Here is a 21,443-nt window from a genome sequence, read left to right on the forward strand (position 1 = left end):
CTGGGGACCGTGTCGGGGAGGCTGGGGTCACTGAAGGCAGGCTGGAGACTGTGTAGGGCATAGGAGTTGGAGGGGCAGGTGCTGTGGAAGGACACGGGGGCACAGTGAGGGATGGCAGCAACCTGGTGTTTGCCTCTCCCTTGCTCTGCCTTCATGAAACCTTCCATGCCCTGTCCACCCCAGGGAGCCCGTCGAGGACGCGCTGGTGTCCAGGCTGGAGGTGGTGACCCTGCCCTCCCGCCTGCCTGGGGACCTGCCTGTGAGGAGGTGTGCCCGGGAGCTGCAGCTGCCCACTCACGAGTGGCCGCACACGGGACCCGCCGGGCAGTTTGATGTGGGTGTGGTGGCATCATTTGGACGTCTCCTAAGTGAGGAGCTTATTCTGCAGTTCCCATAGTGAGTTGATGGGACATCTGTTGCTGCTTCGTTAGCAAAGCTAGACTCTGTTTTTGAGTCAGCCCTTGTGACTTGTAGCAGGTGAGGTCAGCTTCTTCCCTGGGTTCATCTGCTTAGCCTGAGCCTTGCTGCTGTCATTGTGAGGTTTGCTGTTCTTTAACACGTTGATGTAGAACTGTGCAAATGCTCACAGAATGTGTTTACCTTTACTCCTCTCCCTTTCTGTGCTCACTGAGACGCTGAAGTGTGAATTTTCCTTTAAAGGTATATTTAAACCAATAATGCCTCAGAAGGTCTGAGTTAATTCTTAAAGTAGTTGCAGTGTGATAAGTGTTGCACATGGAGATCTATATATATAGGTTCAGTTTCAGGTACTGTTCCTACTCTAACTTTAAAATACCTCAATTCAGTGGTGTGCTGAACGTCCATCCCAGCTGCCTCCCACGATGGCGTGGTCCTGCACCAATAGTCCACACTGTGCTTCATGGGGATAAAGTGACCGGGGTGACAATTATGGAAATAAGACCAAAAAGGTAGGTTAGGTGTGCTTCCTAAAGCAACTCACTGCTGCTCTTGCCTCTCAGGACTTTAAAATCATCCCCACTTAAGTCAGCGCTGAATTCATTCGTTGTGTCTGTGTGTGTGTGTCTTTAAAATTCAAAACACTTTGAAGCTTTTCTCTGACCTTATGAGACTTGCCACAGTTAGAGTATTTTAGTGAGTCCACCTGTGCTCCAGACTCTAGCCCTGTTCTGTAATTCTTAGCATTAGTCCAGGGAGCAGACCACAAACAGCTAGGTGGGTAGGCTTGGTGTGATGCAACAGTAGAAAGTCTGTTTTCAGACTTCAGAGTCAGCTGTAACCTCCTGAAAGTGAAATGGAAAACAACCAATTATCTGTCTAAGCATGGGAGGGGGATTATGTGTTTTACTTTCAGCACAAACTCTGGCTTAACAGCCTTGTGAAAACACATCATAATTATCTTTTCTTTCTTAGATGCTTGTCTGATAATAGATCTCAAGAAAGTGCAAACTAAATGTCTTCTGAATGCTTCAGGTGGTTTCTGTTGAGATCTTACACTTCTGAACTGTGAATTGTGCTCTCACATCCATCTCAGCCTGCTGAGGTGAAGCTTATGTGCCAAGATCATACCATGTCTGATATTGTTTTCCCTGTGTTGTGAACCAAATATTGCTTGATAATGTGTGAAAAATAAAATTTTAGTGGAAAAAAAAAAAAAGGGTAATTGAGTTAATGTGTTGTATGTAGATTTTTGAACTGCTGGTTGAGTTACAGCTTCTCCAGCTTGTGTGTTTTCTGCCTTGCAGGTTTGATGTAGGTCCCATTGTGAAGCAGGAGGAGTTTGCTGTTCCTCCCCGCTGCACGGCCAAGGAGCTGGAAGTGGTGTTAGCAGAGATGGGTGCAGCCATGGTAAAGGCATTCTGGGCAGCTTCTGCCTTGCTTCTAACACGTGTGGATGGAGTTTGTTTTCACCTTGTTCTGAGGTGGCTGCAGCTGTTGAGAGGAGGATGGTCTGAAGCTTGGTGTGAGCGAGCGCTTTGCCTTGCTGAGGGGAAAGCAGAGGGGGGAGTGTTGTGCTGCTCTTGGGCCTTCCTGTTCTGCTTCTGCTCAGGGAAAACTCAGGTGCTTTGTATGGAAGCAGTGCAGTTTCTTCTTGCATTGTGTGAATATCTTCTTTTTTTGTCTTAATACTGACTTGAGTCCTGGGGTCAGTTTTGGGCACCACAGTGTAAGAAAGACATTGAGGGGCTGGAGTGGGTCCAGAGAAGGTCAAGGAGGGGTCTGGGGATCATCTCTTATGAGCAGCTGAGGGACCTGGGGTTGTTTAGTCTGGAGAAGAGGAGGCTGAAGGGAGGAAACCTGTCTCTCTACAACTCCCTGAAAGGAGGCTGGAGTGAGGTGGGTTTTGGTCTTCTCCCAAGTAACTAGTGACAGGACAAGAGGAAATGGGCTGAAGTTGCCCCAGGGGAGGTTTCAACTGGATATTAAGAATTTCTTGCAAGAGGGGTGAGGCATTGGCCCAGGCTGCCCAGGGAGGTGGTGGAGTCCCCATCCCTGGAGGGGTTCAAAAAATGTGTAGACATGGCACCTGGGGACATGGTTTAGTGGTGACAGTAGTGTTGGGCTGGCAGTTGGACTTGCTGATCTTAGAGGTCTTTTCCAACCTTAATGATTCTGTGATGCTTTAATAATCAGCTTTCATCCTGTGCTAGGATTAGTAACAGAGGAGATCATCCATAAAAGAATACTTGGGGTTTTTTAATTGTGATTCAGTGGGAAGGATGTCTTGGTGTGTGTGGGTGTGATATAACTCTTCTGAATATACTGACCCAATTTTCTAAAAGCACATGAGAAAGTGTCACTGATGAAAAATTAGGTACTCTGTTTGTCTTCTATCAACAGTAGCAGTAAGTCTGCTGTGCTTAGCTTTGTTAATGCTCTGTACAACATTTACTTTTACAGCTGCTATCAGTTTTGAAAAACCTGCCTGAAAGCTTAAAAAATAAAAAAGAGCAACCAAAAGAAGGTGTAACATTTGGTAGGTACACATCATATTTAGTGCAACTTGGTCAGTTTCTCTTTTATCAGCTAGAAAACCAAGTTTCTTCCTACTGTGCTTGGTTATGTATTTGTTTTTTAGATGCCATTCTCAACATGATCTCTTCCTTCTTTGAATTTAAGTCTTACAGAGGGGAAAAATGCTTCAGAATTATTTTTCAGATTTAAATGAACTTTTGTTTTTGGAGCTGCATGTACATTGTCAATCACTAGCAGGGTCACAAATTCTGAGTGGGTTTGTGATTCTTCACATTAGTAACAGACAGAACTGTTGCAGCTGTGCCTGAAGATCCATTTTATCAGTTTGCAGTGCAGTGGGTAAATAAGAGGGCAACAGAGAATAAAGTATAAACTTCATATAAAATATAAAGTATAATTTATAAAGTGCAAATTGGGGTTTGTACAAAATTACCTTACAAAACAGCTGGAAAAAATTTTGTACAAACCCCAATTTGGTAAAATCAAGTTTAAAATAGGACAGAATGGTTCAGCTATTTGTTTGCAAAAAGATGCAAAACAAAGTATCAAGGCTTCTAATTTCTTTTTCCCCTCAGCTCCTAAAATATCTGTAGCCAAGAGCTGTATAAAATGGGAAGAGCAAACTGCCTCACAAATAATTCAACTGCATCGTGCAATAGGGAGTATGGTAAGAGAGTGAATTTATTTTGAACTCTTTTCTGTCCTCTAGCATGTCTGAGTTTAGCATGGATATTTTAACAAATAACTAATACTCAAGTTTAGTTCTGTTAACCTCTAAAACTTAGCATGTGTTCTAAAATCCCAGCATAGTTCAGCATTACAGGTGGAATTAGCATGGGGGAGAATTTTCCTGAGCTTGATCCCAAGTGTGAAATGAGCTCAGTAGTTTTGTGTTATTCCCTTAGCTCTGAGATTTCTACTGATGCATCTGAGAGGGTTTCCAGAGGCTGCTGCAGCTCCTTGCTTAACTCCTTACTGAAAATGCTGAGGGTTTGCTTGGCAGTCTCTTATCTGGACATATACCTACTTTTTTTTTCCCTGATGTTGTTATCACAGGTATTTTGTGTAAGAAAAAAATCTAGACAGTTGCCTGGAAGCTGTGAAAATATTCTCAATGTGCCCCCTGCTTCTGTTTGCAGTTTCCTTTGCAGACGCTGTGGAAGGGTACTGCTGTTAAACTTGCAGATTTTGTGGAAGTGGATGATATCCCTGGTTTTACTGGTATTTACTTTTAAATGAATTTAAGTTCAATTTTCCTGTCTTGTCAGACATTGACTTGGGAGTTTATACACAGTTGTGCTGAACAATAGCTCTAAGTGCAGCTTTCTGAAACTCCAGTAGAACTAAGTCTGTCCCATATATGCTCAGAATGCAGTAAGTTTCTGTACCCAAAAATGAGCCTTAAATAAGTTTTAAGGACATTCCAAATTGAGAGAGCAGCAGGAATCCTGAGGTTAGAGCATTTTACTCCTTTAGTTAGGAGATCCCCTTCCAGTGCCATTGTGTGGGGATCTCTCATGAGGAAAGCTGTCCCTGTGTGCTAATTAATCACTCAAACCATTTTCTGTCATGGGCTGAGTGGTGTGCCAGAGCACGCAGGGCTAATGCCTGTTACAAGACACAGAATACAATATTTTTAAGCAGAATAGTGACTCAGGATGATTATTGTGCTTCAGAGAGACTTAAGTGTTTCAAAGTGTTTAGTCCTTCTTGGCATGAAAGTACAAGACAATCTTGCTTTGCTTTTAGATCAAATGTTAAACGACTGTGGAGCTGTTCCTGGTTCACTGCTATTCCACAAATCATCCCAAACCCTGCTAGCTCGTTGCAAGGTAGGGCTTTTTTCCCCCCATTTGTTTTATATTCACTGCTCCAAAGATAATGTTTTTAGTACTTGTGTGTTATGTAACCTTTGTCTTAATTGTCCATGGTTATTCACTGAGCTACTTTAGCCTAACATCATCTTTTTATTTGCTACCTTGAAGAATTTTTAATTTCCACTAGCAGGCTTTTCTCTTGCAATTGAAAATTTGATTTGTAGTGTGAAGATAATGACATGAAACAAAATTCATTCTGTAAAGCAGCTGAGAGAGAGTGAAAAATCATTGTAAAACATGAAAGAAACTCACTGCCTTTTGTTTGTTTGTTTTTATTTTTAGGAAGGCTGGGTTGGAATCAAAACAGTTGTGTTAAAGAAGCAGCTTACAGCAGTTGACTTCTACAATGGATATATGCATGCTTGGTTCCAGCAGAACTCAAGAACAGTTCATCAGGAATGCAGATTTCAAACACTAGAACTTAGCACAGCAAAAAGGACTCTGAAAGACAGGGAAATATTGGCACAGGATGTAAAACAATAGATGTGTTTGAAAATGTGGAAGAAGACGTCTGTAAGTTAATAGTAATATAGAATATTTCAACATTCAGCTGTAACATTCAGCTTGGTTAAGGGGTTTCCTCCCACAGTGCTTGGTCTCACTGATGTCTGAATGTTTTCATTGTAGGCTCCTCATGATGTTCCTTTCTCTTTCCCCATCAAGGAAGAGAATCTCTGGATGCTGAAGATAGTGAATAAATCCCTGTTTCCACTCTTGAGTAATAAATTTATTTTTATACAATGTTTGCAGTTTCTTTTTGAGGACTTCCAGTATAATTTTCTTCAAGCCTAAATTGTGCTCAATTACTTTAATCTGGACATACTAAAACCCTCTTCTCTGTAATTCACAGTTTAGTCCTCACTGAGACTCGGATTGTCCAGGTTGATTTTCTTGTGGGCTCTTAAACTACTTTTATATCCCCACATTCATAGGAATAACCCAACCATGAGCAACTGGAGGATGATTTTTCTTGGCCATGGAGTTTTCTTCAGTATACTTCATACAGACTATCCCTTATTTTTTCACTGGAATTTGATGCCACATCTTTACGTAACACCATAACTGGAGCTGTGTGCAGCTGGTCATGTGCCTTTGTGGGGGTTGTTAGCTAAGTGGTGTTTTTGGTGTTCCATCTGGTCAACCTGAGCAATCATTACCTGTGGCTTCCTCTTCATTCTTTGTGTAGTCTCAGTCTACAGGTGTCTACTTCCAGTGTGCTGGAATTCAGATTCAATAAATCTTCGATTTGGAAAGGGAATTAACAGAATATTCCTAATCTAATCTGAGATCTCATCCATTTCTCTCTCATCATACTGTTTATTTGGGCCTGTTGACTCTGAACATGCTGTAAATAGTAAGTGCTCTTTAGGAAGGCCAGCTGATTGCTTTTAGTCACCTGCATGTGACATGAGCACATAATTTTGTTTCCTTTTAAATTCAGAAAAGAAATGTATTGAAAAGCAAACACAGTACAAGTGACTTGTTTTAGTCTCATTAATTCTCTTTCTAATCTATAAACTCATCATTCACACTGTTGAGTAGATGTTTGATACCTTTAGCATTTCTGATCAATTCTTTTCTCTTTAATCATATTGATTGCCATTACTTCCTTCTACTTTTTGTTTTCATATCCTAGAATATATCCCACTTAATAGTGGTCAGCCATCCAGAATATTTATGTTCTACTGTTGTGCTTTCTCTGTTGAGAAAAGTTTTTGCCTGATGAGGAGTTGTAAATCTAATCCAAGTTTTTCCTCAACCTGCTTTTGATTAATGGCATGTCTAAGAAGGAGCACTTAAAGATCCCCAAAACTGATGACTTTACTTTCTTGTCCTAGAGGTAATGCAGCCCTGTGAGGATAATGGCAAAATAAAGACTAGCTGCATCTTAGGAGCTGCTCTAGTGTTATTTGCTCAACTTATTCCTGCTTTTTCTGAATTCTAGTGAAGTAAAAGCAGAGCCAATGGAGCTCTTCAGGCTTGTTGGCTTCATATTTACAGCATTAGCACTGAAATTTTAGAAGCCCCAAAAGAAAAAAGCAGAAGGCAGGAGTTCTGCAGGCTTGGTGTTATAATGCTTTCCTCTCATTGATCAATAAATGCCAACACATTTTCTTCCACACGTCCTTTTGGCTCTTCAGGCTTTTCAGAGTGTTTATGTCTTTACCACTAGTCGTATCTGGAATTTAGAGCTCAAGTCAGGTTGGAATTTCTGGGACTTCTATCAAGGTGACAGGAACTTCATGTGCTGGAGTGTGACTCACTGAATGAAAGCAAGCAAAATATTGGCAAAAACGTGTTGTATCCCATGAATTAACATGTTTCTGAAGGAGCATCTGTTAAAGCAGATGCTGTAGTATTTAATTGCCATTGGTCCAACAACTAATCTGCCTCTGACAGGTTTTGCAGAACACGTGGTGCTCCAAGAAATCCAAGCCTATGAATCAGAGTCAAAAACTGGGAACAACAGCAAGGTGGAAGTTAAGCTCCTGTGGAGAATTCCTTTTGGCCCTGACAGCAGACTGGAGGGTGCGATTTGTGCTGCTGAAGCTACAAGTTTGTTTCCAAGCAAAGGATGTTTTTTTGTGGCTTGCTCCTAGCAGTAAAGGTTGTGAAGTCATTCTGGTTTTACTCTGTTCAGGTCAGTCTGTGAAAGGTTGGGTATCACCTGAAGTCCCTAGGAGGGAGGGTGGGTGGGTGGGGTTTCTGTATGGTTTTGGGGATGGTGGATGGGTTTGGGGTTCTCTGGGGTTCATTACATCCCTGGTCTCAGCTGTATATCTGCTTGCCTTGTGTTTTCCATGCTGGAGCTTCTGGGGATTTTTCATCAGTTATTTAAGAACGCTTGTAGCTGTTGTTGGAATTCAAATATTCAACATTTGCTGAGTATAAGAACACTTTCTCTAAAGCCCCTTCCTCATAGACAGGTTTTTGAGACTAGCCAGATGCATTTATACATAAATAAATAATAATAATATAAATTATAAACACCCCTTTATACAAAATTTTGAGCACAAATGATAAAGAATTTTGGATTTACAAGAAATGAGGTTTTTTAGTTACCTGTTAGCATGGGAGGACCCAGCTTTCCTGACATACCAGGTCCCCAGGCACTGGAAAATGAATCGTGGTTCATTAGGACCTGAGCAGAATGGACTCTGAAGTGTGACTCCCACAGAAAGAATACAGTGTGGAAAGTTTTAGATTGCACCTTGTGTGAGATCTGTTGCTCTCAGTCATTGCTGGCTGGGGATAATTCCAGTTCTAACTAAACCCTAAAGCGACAGTGAAGAGTTTCCCTGTGTCTTGTGTGGAGTTTGAGGTGGCATGTGCTCAGAAACCCTGCAGATGGTGCTCGCTGCTTCTCTCTTACATGAAAGCCAAGATCAGCTGGACAGAAGGTCATGAGAATCTGGTACAGAAAGTCTTGAGTTAGTTTTTTATATACCAAATAATGTCTAAACCATATTGTAACCAAGATATCTATATCTGGAACTTAATCTGTGCAGTTTGCTTTAAGGCTTCCCAGAATTGCTTTCTAGAGGTATTAGGCAGCTCTGTGTTGCTTAACAGTTAATGTCCTAGCTCTGACTACACACAAATTCACCCTGGTTGTTTTATGGAGGAAAAGAGGGTAAGATTAAATTATTTTTTATGGAGGAAATCTCTGGCATGCTATTTTTGGCATGGTAGAGAAACTTTAAAGGCAATTGGTGTTCCCCAGGCAGCTGTTGGCCAAAATGTCTCTTTGGAAACTTCACTTTCACCTAGCTCTGTAGGGATTTAACTCGGTAGGTAATGAAAATCTGATTATTTTTGCAGAACAGATGTAACAAAAACGGGGCATTCACTGATGAGGTGTGGAATAGCATGTCAGGGCTGACTCTGGAACATAGACACAGTGATTTAATCCCCAGCACCACTGCTGAGGTCAACTACAGCCACCCTAGCAATTGGAAAGTGATACCAGCAAAATAAAACAGCTGTCCTGCACTTGGACAAGCCAGGGGAAGTACCAGAGGTATTTCTAGACCCAGCATCCACCATGGCTAAGTGTAAGATCAAGGGAGCCAAAGTCCTGGTAGAACTGCAAAATGTTTGGGCACCAGAAGGGCTCTGGTGTTGAACAGGGATGATTTCAGCTTGGATTTCAAATAAATGTTAGAAGGAGTGGTATTTCCTCAGATGCTGGCGACTTGGAGTCAGCTGTATCTGTTTCAGGAGCTGAAGCCTCACTACTCCCCCATGCTTCCTAGGAAACCTCTTTATTCCTGTTTTCTCCTGAAGAAATTGCAAATAAACAGAAAGTCTGAGAGTAATCCCAGGATTACTCGAGTCTTTTAAAAAAAGCTGATTGCAAAATCCCTGAATAACCTGAAGGCTGACACTAGACAAGAAAATCTCTCCTTCTGTTTATCCTAATTGCTGACAGCCTAATAGCTTCTGGGAAGCAACATTTTCCCTTTCTTAAAAACAGGAGTGATAGGTCACCAGATTTATCTGAGGGTTGGAAAATGACCTTCATGGAAGATGCTTTTGCCATTAGCTGCAGACCTGCTGACATTCAGGAGGCAGGTCTCCTGCTGCAGCCTGTTTCTCAAGGTTGGTGGTCAGAAGGGTGAGGCCGAGGGAGAAGCCGAGCCGAAGCCTCCCTGCATTCCTCCAGCTGAGGCTCTGATACGTGGGGGTGTGGGGTTCAGGTTGCAGAAAGGACACTGCTTTACACTGACCATAAATAAGCTGGAGAAGGCAGAGCTGAGATTGAACTATACCATAAAACTTGTGTCAGTGGTGGATGAGAGAATCTGCTGTAGCTTTTCTCCTACATAAACTTAACATATCTGGCATGGTAGCTTACTGGTGATGACAACGTGTTAGCACCAAGTGGTGGCTGTGGGGCCAGGGTTGTTTTCTGGTGACAGTGCTTTAGCCACTGTGTTTGAAGCCTCTGTCTTGCTCTGTGTCCAACGTACTCTGCCAGCAGCCTCCTCTGAGAGCTCGGTGAGTGCAGAGATTAGTTTGTTCCTCCAAGTCGGACTTAAGCCGCAGCGGGGGACAGATTGGGGAAACTTGGAGAGCTTCTTGCTCTTTCATGGACAGGCAGAATTGCAGGCTGTAGGGCTGGGACCATTTCACTCCTGTGAAATGGACATTTCTCCCCAAAAGGAACAGAGATCCCTCCCCTGGACTCCGTTGGGTTTGGCTCTGGCGAGCTCATTTGCACAGGTACCAGACCCCGAGCCTGCTTTCATCCACCTACCTCCTGGGTTGATCTGTAGAAGTCATTTGTGTTACTTCACCTCCCAGTGATGGAACTAAGCTTGGGATTTGGCTGTCTGGCTGCAGAGGGAAGAGACATGTCTCTGCGAGTCAGCAGCACAAGCCAAGAGCGCTGTGGGAAGGTCCCAGCTAATGCTCCCCACTGGCTGCCTTGGCCCCAGCTCGTGCCAAGCCCTCGCAGCAGACTAAACACAAAAGAAAACACACAGAGTCTAAATTCATTGGTATGAAGAGGATGTGCCAGAGTATTCCACAGCTCTTCCTTTTCTGCTTCTCTTTGATAACTGTCAATTTGTATAAAACCATGGATTATTAAGGGTTTTCTTTTACTTTTTAAAGCATAATTCAGGCTGCACAGACACTCAGTCCTGTACAGCACTCTGTTTAATGCCTGGGATGCCCCATGTCAGACCTGGGAGCCTGTTCTGAAGCTTGCTAGTCACTATTGTGAGATCCTCCATGACCTTGATGGGCTGTAGGTAAGACAGCACAGAATCAGAATAGTTTGGGTTGGAAGGGACCTTAAAGATCACCTGGCTCCAACCTCCTTGCCATGAGCAGGAACACCTCCTACCAGACCAGGTTGCTCAAAGCCCCATCCAACCTGGCCTTGAACACTTCCAGAGATGGAGCATCCACAACTCCTGGGCAACCTAGGCCAGTGTCTCACCACCCTCGCAGTGAAGAATTTCTTTCTAATATCTAAACTACATCTACCCTCTTTCAGTTTAAGACCTAGAACTGATTTCATACCCATAGGAGGGGATCTGGTAGGAGTGGGAAGTTCATGCTTGAGCACATGTTTGAATCCCAGTTCCCATCCAGTAGCACTACCCACCTTCTTTTGATCTCTCTTGGTGGAAATTTTGGTGTGGGATGTTTGCTGGCTTGCCTGCACCCCAAAAATGTATTGCCAGTGATTGGGTGTAAACACAAGATGGCTTCTCTACTGGTGAGGTCCTTGATTCCACTCTAGAAGTAGCGAGGGGTTGATAGGGCAACTTAATAGGTCCCTTGGAGATGGATCACTGTCTGCCTGACCCATCTGTCTCCATCTGTGCCTTCAGCTAACAGCAGCTCCTTGCCCAGCATTGTCCTGCTCACTGCTGCAGTGTGGAGGGAGCCTGTCTTCTTGTCTCTGCACCTCCCAGCCCTGCATGGTTTCCTGTCATCCTCAGAACACAGGCTCCCAGCCCTCTTTTTCTCCCATCTTGTCCCACTGGGAGCCCTACAGCAGCCCCCTTAGCAGACCCCTCACCCATCCCTGCTGCTCTGCTTCTCCCAGCCCTTTGCTGACTCTCTGCATCTCAAGCTGAGGACAGATTCCCTGACCACAGCCAAGGCCTGGACTTGGGGGAGGACCAGCTACCCACCAAACCCCTTGCCCGTCCCCAGGATCACTCATGGATAGAGCTGTGTGACCTGTTGGTGAACAGAAGGGTGACATTTTGCAGGTTCTTCTTTGATCAGCTCTGCAAGTGGTTTATTTACTTGGGCACTTGAAATACAAAAGCAACGCAGCGCTGTCGAAGTTACAAAATTACTCTTTTTATTAAGCTACCCTATCACAGAGCATGGATTTTCTTGTCGAATAATGCAAGGAGCAAGAGAAAACTGTAGTTTTTATCCATGTGGAGCCTACAAATCCACATGCCTTCCCCGTGCTATCAAGCGTGTGAGTTCTTAGAAATGCAGCTGCTGCTGGTAGTTTGGCTTGAATTCTAAACCAAGCATTCTAAAACAAGCTAGAAATAAATAAAATACTTACATTTCAAGTACGAAACCTTGCAGTTGAATTCAGTATGAGGAAATCAGTTTATTCCTTTTCATGTTACCAACTACTGTACAGGTACTTGGGCTGGCCAAGTCTGCAGATGCAGAACAGGAGAGTGTTTTATGGACATGGCTTAATTGAATCACATGTTTAGTCTTCCCTTTAGGCTATCATGTGAAGCTGTTTAATGTCAGGCAGAAAGGTTTTTATGGATGCATTTAATAAGACACGAACTCACTACCGCTACGGGCCTCAATTTTTGCCTTATGTCTCCTTCCTGGTGCAAAAAAAAAAAGGAAAAAAAATGCACCTTAGTTAATCTCAAAAATAACCACGCCTACCAACTTCAGATTAGGTTAGAATGTTACTTTCCAAGGATGTTTACTTGAGCGTGAGCAGCTTTACCGAGGCTCCTCCACGGCTCTAGTATCCGACGGGACGCTGACCTCTCATTGGGGTCCTGCTTTGGGATTGGCGGCTCGGCGGCTGCCGTCGGGACGTCGGGCTCTGCCCCGGCAGGACCAGCACGGACTGCTGGCCCGAGTTCCTCTGGGACTGGAAGATGCTCTGCTCCGCCGCGCTCCTCTCCGAACAGGTGAAAGTCAACCCCACGCCCACGTTGCTCTTCATGGTTCTGGAGGTGCCGTCGGACGTGCCGTCGAAGCATCGGCCCAGGGCGATCTCCTTGGCGATCCTGGGGTCTTGGTCGGTGACGGTGTAGATGCCGTAGTTGTGGCCCAGCGGGTCGAGGGGGGCCAGCATGGTGTACTCGCTGGAGTCGTTGTTGGTCGCCATGGGGAGGTGGTTCACCAGGTACTCGTGGAGCATGCTGTTGACGCTCTCTCGGCGGCAGCTGCCTTGAGGCACCACCTTGACCAGCGTGCGGTCGACGCGGTCCTGGTCGAAGAGCATGCCGCTGCACTTGAACTCCAGGCAGGCCGCCGACACGGCCGGCTGCTCCGCGTCCCGGATGCTGCGCACGTCCCTGATGCCATAGAGCTTGCCCACGGTGCGCGGGTGCGTCCCGCCCATGTTGCGGGACCTGACGTTCACCTCCTGGCGCCCGTTGATTTTCACTTTGATGTAGCAGGCCCTAAATTCCATGGGCTTGGGCCACCAGGCCAGGTAGTCGTCGGTCCAGCTCATGAGGTCGTCTTCGCTGAAGGGGACGGTGTTGTAGTCGTAGCGGTCTCCCTCTATCCTGTAGAACCTGAAGTGAGCGGCGCTGTGTGGAGCTTCCTCGCATTCTTTTAGGTTTTCGTAGGCGTAAATGGGGCCGTTGTTCTCTTCGGGGGAGTTGGGGCTTGGCTTGGCCATGTTAATGCTGAACGCCGTCTTCTTGGTGCTGGAGTCCTCGTGGTCTGTCCTCCTGTAGTTGAGCTTGTTGAGGTAGGGCTGTGGCACCCCAACGGCGTTCGGGTTGAGCTTGGGAGCGGAGGGGACGGCCTCGAGCTCTTCGCCCCCCAGGCTCGCCAGGATGTAAGCTCCGTAGGCCTCGGGGTTCTGCTCGTCGCAGAAGGCGGGCACGCAGGCGCCGTTGGCACCGGTGACCACGCTGTCGAAGCGGCCCCAGGCTCGGGGGTTGGCCGAGAACCCCGGTTCCGGCTCCGTGTTTATGATGGAAACCACGACCCCTTGCATCTGCTCGCTCTGCAGAAACCTCTCGCTCCTGTAGGCGCGGACTTTGACGTAGCACCGTCTGCTCTCGGGCACGTCCAGGTTAAACAGCCGCCTTTCTTTGATCTCCATGTTTCCCACCAAAAAAGTCCTCTCCTCCCTTTTGCGCCGCCGGCTCTTCTCGATGTTGAAGTCCCCTTCTTCCTCCCATAATCCCGTCTCGGGGTTCAGGGACCAAAGCTTCATCTCTTGCAGGTGATCTGGGATCTTGACCTGCTCGGCGTCCAAATGAACCTTCACCTCTTCTGCGTTAAGGGCCTCGGCGCCCCGCTCGTCGGTGAAGTCCACGGAAAACATGCCGTACGTGCGGAGCGGGAACACGTCTCCTTCCTCATCCACAAAGTTCAGGTCGCTTTGGGTCACAGAGGCCATCGAGACGTTTCTCGGGTCCAGAAACGTCACGCTGGCTTTCACTTTGCCTCTGTAGGCTTCTCCGTTTTTCCTGTAAAAGGCATTGGGGGGAATTTCTAGCTCAGCAATTGGATCATCTTCTTCTATTTCTCCCAAAGAAATCACGTTGGTTTCGGTGGATTCCAGCGTAACGGGGGGTTTCTTTCTCAGTAGCTTGATCTCGTGGAACACAGCACCTCCATTCTCCTTGAAGGGCAGAACCTTTGTCGTGTTCACAAACTTCTGCAGCCGATCAACGAACGTTAGAACCAGTCTCTCTGTGTCTGCTGGGACGTGGACCGAGAAGGTTCCCTTGTAGCCGGTCATACTCACTCTCTTGTTCCCCATGTAGATGTGGCCAAACCTCATGGGCTCCCCGTCGTCTGCTGCTGTGGCTCTGCCTCGAACCGTTATTTTGGTCTCGGTGCATTTTTTGCAGCCGCATTCTACGGCGACTTTAGTGGGGAGGGTGTAGCCGTCGCAGGAGATGTCTCTGGTTTCCATCCTGGACACCCCGCAGCAGTAGGCGACGTTGTCCTTGCACCGCAGCCCCTTATCCAGCTTCCCAGCGCAGGTCTTCGCTGGGCACTTGCCCACGTCGTAGTAGAAGGAGTTGGTTGCTTTTTGGAAGCAGTCGTGAGGAAGTCGGATGAGGTGGCTTTGGGGCTGGGAGTTGCAGGGTGCCTCTTGTCGTCCTGTCGAGTAGGATTTGTTAATGAGCAGCGTGAAAGAGTTGTACAAATAATTGCAGTCAGCATTCTGTGGTCTAAAACCCTTGGAGCTAAACGTTGCTTCCACTAGCAGGATTTTGCAGCCATAAACCAGGTGTTTTACAGGGTTTTGGTTCCTTGAATTCATCTGGCCTCTGTTTTGGTGAAGCAGGTGCTCTGCTTTCACCTTGGGTACCTGGCTAAGACCAGTGCTGTTTGCAGGAGCATCCCAGCTCCTGCCTTCCAACCCACCCTCAGCTAGATGTTCTGCAGCTGCCTGGCTGTTTGGCTACGGGCAGACTGAAATGTGTCCCAAGGTTTGAAAAACAAACAGAAATATTCACGTCAGGCAGCAAGCACAGTGAGAAATCTGCTGAAACCAGCAGATTGAGCTTGGCAGGTCACCTGCAATCCAGAGCTCCAGTTTGTAGAGAGCATCTGGTTCATAACCAGCTCACGCAAGCTTATCTGCTAACGGATGCATGAAGTAAAGCCCAAATATTTCTCCTGCGACTTTTCTTTCCCACATGTATCACAGTTTCTGGTTTCTGCACACCCTCCAGCTGCTTGGAGAGCATCATGTGCATTTTCTCTTACCTATGACAGCAAGCTGGGCAGGCTGGGACTTCGCTGACCCCCCGGCGCTGCTGGCCTTGCAGAAATACTCTCCAGAGTGGTCTCTGTTCAAGTTCTTCAGAACCAGGTTGTTTTTATATTTGTATAAGGAGGGATCCAGCAGGGAGCCGTTGTGGTACCTGCCAGGAACAGACAGGCAGTTGAGGGGACAGAGGCTGATGGCCTGGATGAAGTGGAGCAACAGCCTAACCCTGCATCTTTCCAGATTTATTGCCTCAGTTTCCCCATTTGTAGCCTGGTTAGGTGGCATCACCTAAAAATTATTCCCCTTCCCCTGGTAGTGCTGAGATGTGGCTGCTGGGTGACTAGTGGTGGCTGCTTGCGTTTTTCAAACTCTTTATTTGTATGTTTTTCCAGTGAGTCTCTCTGCATGTGACATGACTGCAGCTGTGAGAAACGCCAGCTCTGCATGTCTTGAGGAAAGCATCATTTACAGCAGTCTGTTCCCAGCACATTTGGGAGTTTTACAGCTAAAAGCCCCACCCATATGGAGATGGTAATGAGGTAATAGTTGAATCTTTGGAATGGATAAAGAGCTAGAATCATAGAATAGATTTGGTTGGAAAAGTCCTTTAAGATCATCAAACCCAACCATTCCCCCAGCACTGCCAGGTCCCCACTGCCCCATGTCCCTCAGCACCACATCTCCACGGCTTGGAAACCCCTCCAGGGGTGGGGACTCCACCACTGCCCTGGGCAGCCTGGGACAGGGCTTGACAACCTTCTGAGGAAAGAAATTTTTCCTACTGTCCAACCTCAACCTCTGCTGGCACAACTTGAGGCCATTTCCTCCTGTGCCACTGATCAGAGTTGCCCCTGGTGGAGCTGGGGTCCCTTACCAGAGGTAGCGGTCGGGGGCCGGGCTCCCCAGGGCCTCGCAGCAGAGCGCCACGCTCTGTCCCACTCTCCTGGCTTTGTCCTCGGGGCTCCTGAACACATAGGGTTTGCCTGCAGGAGGAGGAAAAGGCCATCTCGTTACTCTGCCACACTTCAATTCCCATTACAGTGTAAAGCCTCCTGCACTCCCTGCCTCTTTGGGGCTACCTGAGCGTTGCAGCTGCACGTGGATCCCCAGGTTTCTTCTGTTGCTCTCAGGCACGGTGACGGTCGCCGTCGCATATTTGGCTTTCTTGATTTTAAGGGTGTTTTTGCCATCGGGACAAACCCCCGGGATCCTAAACATGCCTCTGTTATCAGCCATTGTCAAGAGCTTGAGTTTCTTTGCTTGCAGGTAGACCCGGGCGTCGGTAGCAGGGGAGCCATCCTCCAGAGAGACCTTCCCATGCAGGGTCGCGTCCTCGCACATGCAGGCGTCACAGTCGGCGTTGACCCGGCCCATGGGGCAGGTGAGGTTGCAGGCTGGAGGAAAGGCAGGCTGGTCAGAAACAACCCCACGTCCCCGCAGCGCTCTCGGGTCTGCTTCTCATTTAGCTGCAATAAGGCAGATCCTGCCTCAGGAGTAAATTGTATCCAAAACGTATTTTGGGGGGATTATCGCCAGCCGTGCATTAGAAACGCAAGGGCGATGTCATTTGGAACCTGGCAATTAGTAGAAAGCAGCCACGTGGATGTAATTACAGCTAGGAATTATTTACTTCCCCCAAAGGGCTGAATTTTGGGGAAATTTGAATCCACGTCAGCATGCGAGCTCTTAGCCCAGCTCTGGCAAAATTACAAATCCTGATAGGTTCTGTGGGTTTCTGTTACCAGTTCATGCCCAAAAATCATGACTTGGGTCTATCCTAAAAGCTCTCTCCCCTCATTCAGTGGTATCCTGGCTTGAGCAGGACGTAGGTTAATTGCCAAATGAGTGTTACCCAATGGGTTTAAAAAATAGTCTCTCAAACAGTGATTCTGAAGCATTTTCATTAGCTATGGTGATGAATTTTAAGCAATAATCTGTCTCTTCCCAAGGTGAGGGCTCAGGTTGTTCCTTTTACAATCACAGAGCATCCCTGTACAGCAGCTACCTGATACATTTTTTTTATAGCTGGAAATAAATGGAAGAAATCAGGGAAAACCCAAAACAACTTTCCCAGAGCCTGTTTTCAGAACGATTTGCTTAAAAGGAGATTATAAGAGTAATATAATTAATTACAAGCCCCTTCAGCAGAGGCTGTGGCAATTTGATATTCCCACATTCTTGCTATTCAAGATCACACAGAGGCAGCTGCTGGCAATCGCCAACTCCACCTTCAGAGCTGCTGTTGTAACAAGATTAATGAGATTTTTCCTATATCCCCAGGATCTTTATGGGTCCCTGGTGATCCCCCATATCTAGATCCCCCCCTTATCTTGCTGTTTGGCTATAAACTCCCCACACTCTGCTCCCTTAGCAGCCCTGCTTGGTAAGGCACCAGCCCCACAAACTCCTAGCAGAGGAGAGAAAGAGGGTTAAAATGACCATGAAGAAAGCACAAAGCCTACGCAGTGCTGAGACCAGGACATCATCCCCTGCCCATAAGTGAGGTTAGAGGAGCACCTGAGCAAAGATGTCCAATGCAGAGCCGCCCTTCCTCAGTTGCTTCATTACAGTGCACGCCCCAGAGGCGCTCAGCTAGGCAGGATCTGGTACGCTTCTGCACCCCGGTTTGGCCACACTTGGCTGAGCACTCACTCCATTTCGACCATGGAGACAAAAACCTTTTTGAATCTTGCATCAGTGGACCTTGAATAACATCAGTGGTGTGTTACTGAGACGCACATCACACAGCCAGCCGCTCGAAAATGGGCCGTTGTTTTCTTAGCAGCCTCAATCTAGCTTCTATATAGCAGCTTTTATATACCTCAGACGAGACATTTAGATATTGGCCACCACATGGATTCAACAAACTCAAAGCACATAGAGGGAAGCTGGGAAATAAAGCAGGAGAAGGCGTCTGAAGGCTTCTGACATAATTCCCCGCAGGCTACCGAATTCAGGGTGATTAAGATAAACTCGAGGGGAGCAAAGTGCATGCAGCTCATGCTTAGTGTTGAATAACTTTGGCTTAAAGGAAATGAAACACACATTGTCATTTAAATGCTGCTGTCTGAAGGGCTCCCTCGCATTTCAAATGCGGTTAAACAAAACAAAAAAAAAACCAAACCCAACCAAAAACAAAAGGAAAGGGTAAAATTGTTGGTGTGATCATGTTGAATGTCTCTAACCACGCTCTGACATGTGTTCTCCATAGGGGAAGTGTGTGTTTTATTGTGAGCACCACTTCTCCTTGTGCAAAGCGATGCTACTGAGCAGGCTGAGCGTGTTTGGGGCCAGCTGATCTGTAAAACACAGAGAGGGTTTATTGAGAGTTCAATATGTGGTTAGATTTTTAAAGGAATTTCTTTAACTGGGCTACTCGATGGTATTAATTTAAGCTGCTTTGAACGGATGAGATCCACTCCAAGTCTGTGGCTTGGGTTTATTTTTAAATGACAATGTTCTGCTGATGTTTATGAGGATGCACTTGTGACTAAAGTTTCTAAAAATGAGGTTTCTGGAGAGATGTGTGCTGTGTCACCTCCCACACCTACTCTTCCAGATGATATGTGGCAAACCAGGTTGGGTTGTTTCCTAAAAAGGCAGATGGGCACAGGGCTGGCCTGTTCCAGTAGGGATGGTCAAAAATGAAGCCCTGGCTTACAAAAGCAGGTGGCTGGAAAAGGGCATTTAACTGAGAGCAGCCACAGGAGCGTCATGTCTGGTTTGGAGTGAGCACTTGGCTCAGAGGGGTGAGTTTTTAATCTGTTGGCACCACGGCATCTCCAGTTCAGCATCCTGAGTGGCACATCCATAGGCCTTATTTAGCAGCCTGGGGGCTGCAGGAGGAGCTGAGATTGGGGATGTGGTCCCTTCCTAAGTGGCACATGGATAAATGGTTGGCTGTGCTTGCCCCAAGCGAAAATTTAACATGCAGCAGATTAAAGTGGGGTCTTGGGAAGATCCTAAACTTGTCTGGGGTCTGCCTGCTTTAATCTGCAGGGCCAGTGATGGTAAGAAAGGAGGAGGGGAGTCCTGTGGAGGAGGAAAACAGCATTATCTGGCTCTAGGTAGCAGCTCGACAGCAGAAGGAGCAGAAAGCAGAGGGTGGGGAGAAGCTGGGGGGCTGGCAGGGATGGGGAGGGGGGACGGGGCGCCGGCCGGCAGGGACGTACTGCGTCTGGCGTAGGTGAAGATCGGGTCTCCCCTGCGAGAGCTGCTCCTCGTACCTGTGGGCAGAGGACCCCAGTTCAGGCAGGGTTTGCCTGCACCCCACTGGCTGCTCAGCCCGGCCCACTGACAGCACACAAGGGCAGAGGCCTTGCTTTCCAATTGTGTTGGTCGGCAGCTCAAGATTTCATTTGATTTCTCCCTACAGAAGCAGGAGTCAGCCTGTGCTCTGCAAGTCCCAGCATCGCTGCCTTGTGCCACCCAATTGGAGGGGAAAACCCTAAAAATACCTCTCAACAGGTATGAGTGTCCATGGGTTTCGGTGCTTCGATTGTCCCCAGTGGCTAAGAGAGCTGCTTGGGGTGGCACGGGAGTCTGGGAAGTCCCCTAATCCCTTGGCTGTGGCATCAGAACGTGCAGCCCTTTCAGTGCCCAGGGGAATTTAAATCCTGAGTGCTGGGCAGTAAAGCCTGAGGGGTTGGGATTGGGATTAATGAGCAGAGCGGGCTTTATGGGTAATTAATGCCCCACGGGTTTTAATTCTAAACCAGTGGTGTCACACACTGCTCTGGGCAGGAGAAGGGCAGGTCGGAGCGTGTTCTTGCCCATCCCTGGGCTCTCCTCACGGGAGTCAGGGCTGTGGTCATGCTCTTGACCTTCACTTTTCCAGGAGAGGAGCCAACAGCGTGTGTCAGCAATAGCCAAAACCCTCCAAGAGGTCGCAGATGATTAACATTAATTCCATTGCCTAAATGCCCTCAGCTACTCAAATATTGTTCAGTTGTAATTTAAGGCTGAAAAAAATAATACATGTGCAAACGCCCCTTGTCCTGGTGAAGGAAAGCTGCCTGACCTGGGAAATAACTTACTCTCCAAGCTGAGCATTACCAGCGGGCTGAAGGTTTTCTGTCCTATCTGGATCCTGCTGAGGGCTGGTTTCAGAAGCCTTTGACCTAAGGGTCAATAAATCAGAGATTAAACTAGATTAAATTAGATAAATTGGATTCAAGGGATTTGTCATCCTTAGGCTCAGTTTTTCGGATTTCTCTTTGGGTTGTGGCTGGTTAGATCTCCTGTGGGATGTAGTGTGGGAGATGCCAAGTGGAGGGCATGATGGAGATGTCCCACAGCATCACTGCAACTCTGTGTTGGAGCACCTCAGATCAAATCATCTTTTTGTAGCTGGAGATATAAAATATATTCTGCTTCTCCCTGTGCAGGGAGAGAGGAATCTGAGGTGGGTGAGGCTGGTGATCGCTATGGGACATGGCCTGATTTCTGCACTTGATGGCCACCTGTGTGCCCAAGGGGAGCTGGTGGTCGTGGCTGGTTTCTGGACTCCTTGCTGGGACCAGTCTCATTTAAACTGGGCAGCTAAACATGAAGCTGCCCAGCACCAGCTCTCACCCTTGCCCAGCTCCTGGGGGCTCAGCAGGGCTTCTGGGCACCTCCCCAGGGACAAACTGACTCTCCCTGTTCTTATCCCTGGGCGTCTGGCCACAGCACCTCAGGGCAAAATTCCTCTATAGCCTCAGAAAACAAATACAAAGAGACCACAAGCAGGTTTCCTCTGCGAGACCCTCCGGAGCAGAGGGCAGGTTGCTTGTTGCTCAGCACTTTGGTATGTGTGTCCTGCTGCTCCCGAGCATCTTCTCCTGGAGAAGAGCCATGTCCACCTCCTGGAGCCTGGGGCTGGTTCCTGCCCAGGTGGTGGAGAAGGCACTGGCCAGGGTGAGTCCCCTCAGAGCAGAGGGGAGCCAGGGTGGGAGCTGGGGTGCGGGATGGGCACCACGGGGACATGGGACCAGCAGGGCAGGGGTGGTCCCAGCGTGGCTCATCCCTGTTCAACCAGAGGCTTGGCTGACCCTCAGACGGGCTTTGCCAGTGCTCCGGGGGCCAGGTGGTGGCTGGCCTGTGTCTGGAAATTGTCTGGCCAGGCCAATGCCACGCTGGCCCAGAGCAGTGCCCAGCAGGGGTGCCAGGCCCCTGTCTGCTGGCTCAGCGGCTCCGGC

At 47.4% G+C, this 21,443-nt stretch overlaps 2 protein-coding genes across 2 annotated transcripts; one reads left to right on the top strand and one right to left on the bottom strand.

Moving 5' to 3' along the window:
* Window positions 1–183: 183 nt before the first annotated feature.
* MTFMT (mitochondrial methionyl-tRNA formyltransferase) lies at window positions 184–5,315 on the top strand (the record flags this gene model as incomplete). The annotated part of the gene is made up of 8 exons (XM_008937571.1): window positions 184–396; window positions 807–929; window positions 1,725–1,827; window positions 2,881–2,956; window positions 3,531–3,622; window positions 4,095–4,176; window positions 4,705–4,787; window positions 5,115–5,315. Coding segments are annotated over 8 exons (973 nt in total), but the record flags the coding sequence as incomplete, so codon positions are not given.
* A 6,994-nt stretch (window positions 5,316–12,309) lies between these two features.
* Window positions 12,310–19,490, bottom strand: CILP (cartilage intermediate layer protein, nucleotide pyrophosphohydrolase; the record flags this gene model as incomplete). Its single annotated transcript, XM_008937572.1, has 6 exons — window positions 12,310–14,648; window positions 15,261–15,418; window positions 16,139–16,247; window positions 16,344–16,658; window positions 17,782–17,967; window positions 19,437–19,490. Coding segments are annotated over 6 exons (3,161 nt in total), but the record flags the coding sequence as incomplete, so codon positions are not given.
* Between the last annotated feature and the right edge of the window lie 1,953 nt (window positions 19,491–21,443).

Source organism: Merops nubicus, unplaced genomic scaffold, assembly GCF_000691845.1.
Source record: "Merops nubicus isolate BGI_N331 unplaced genomic scaffold, ASM69184v1 scaffold25703, whole genome shotgun sequence".
NCBI lineage: Eukaryota > Metazoa > Chordata > Aves > Coraciiformes > Meropidae > Merops > Merops nubicus.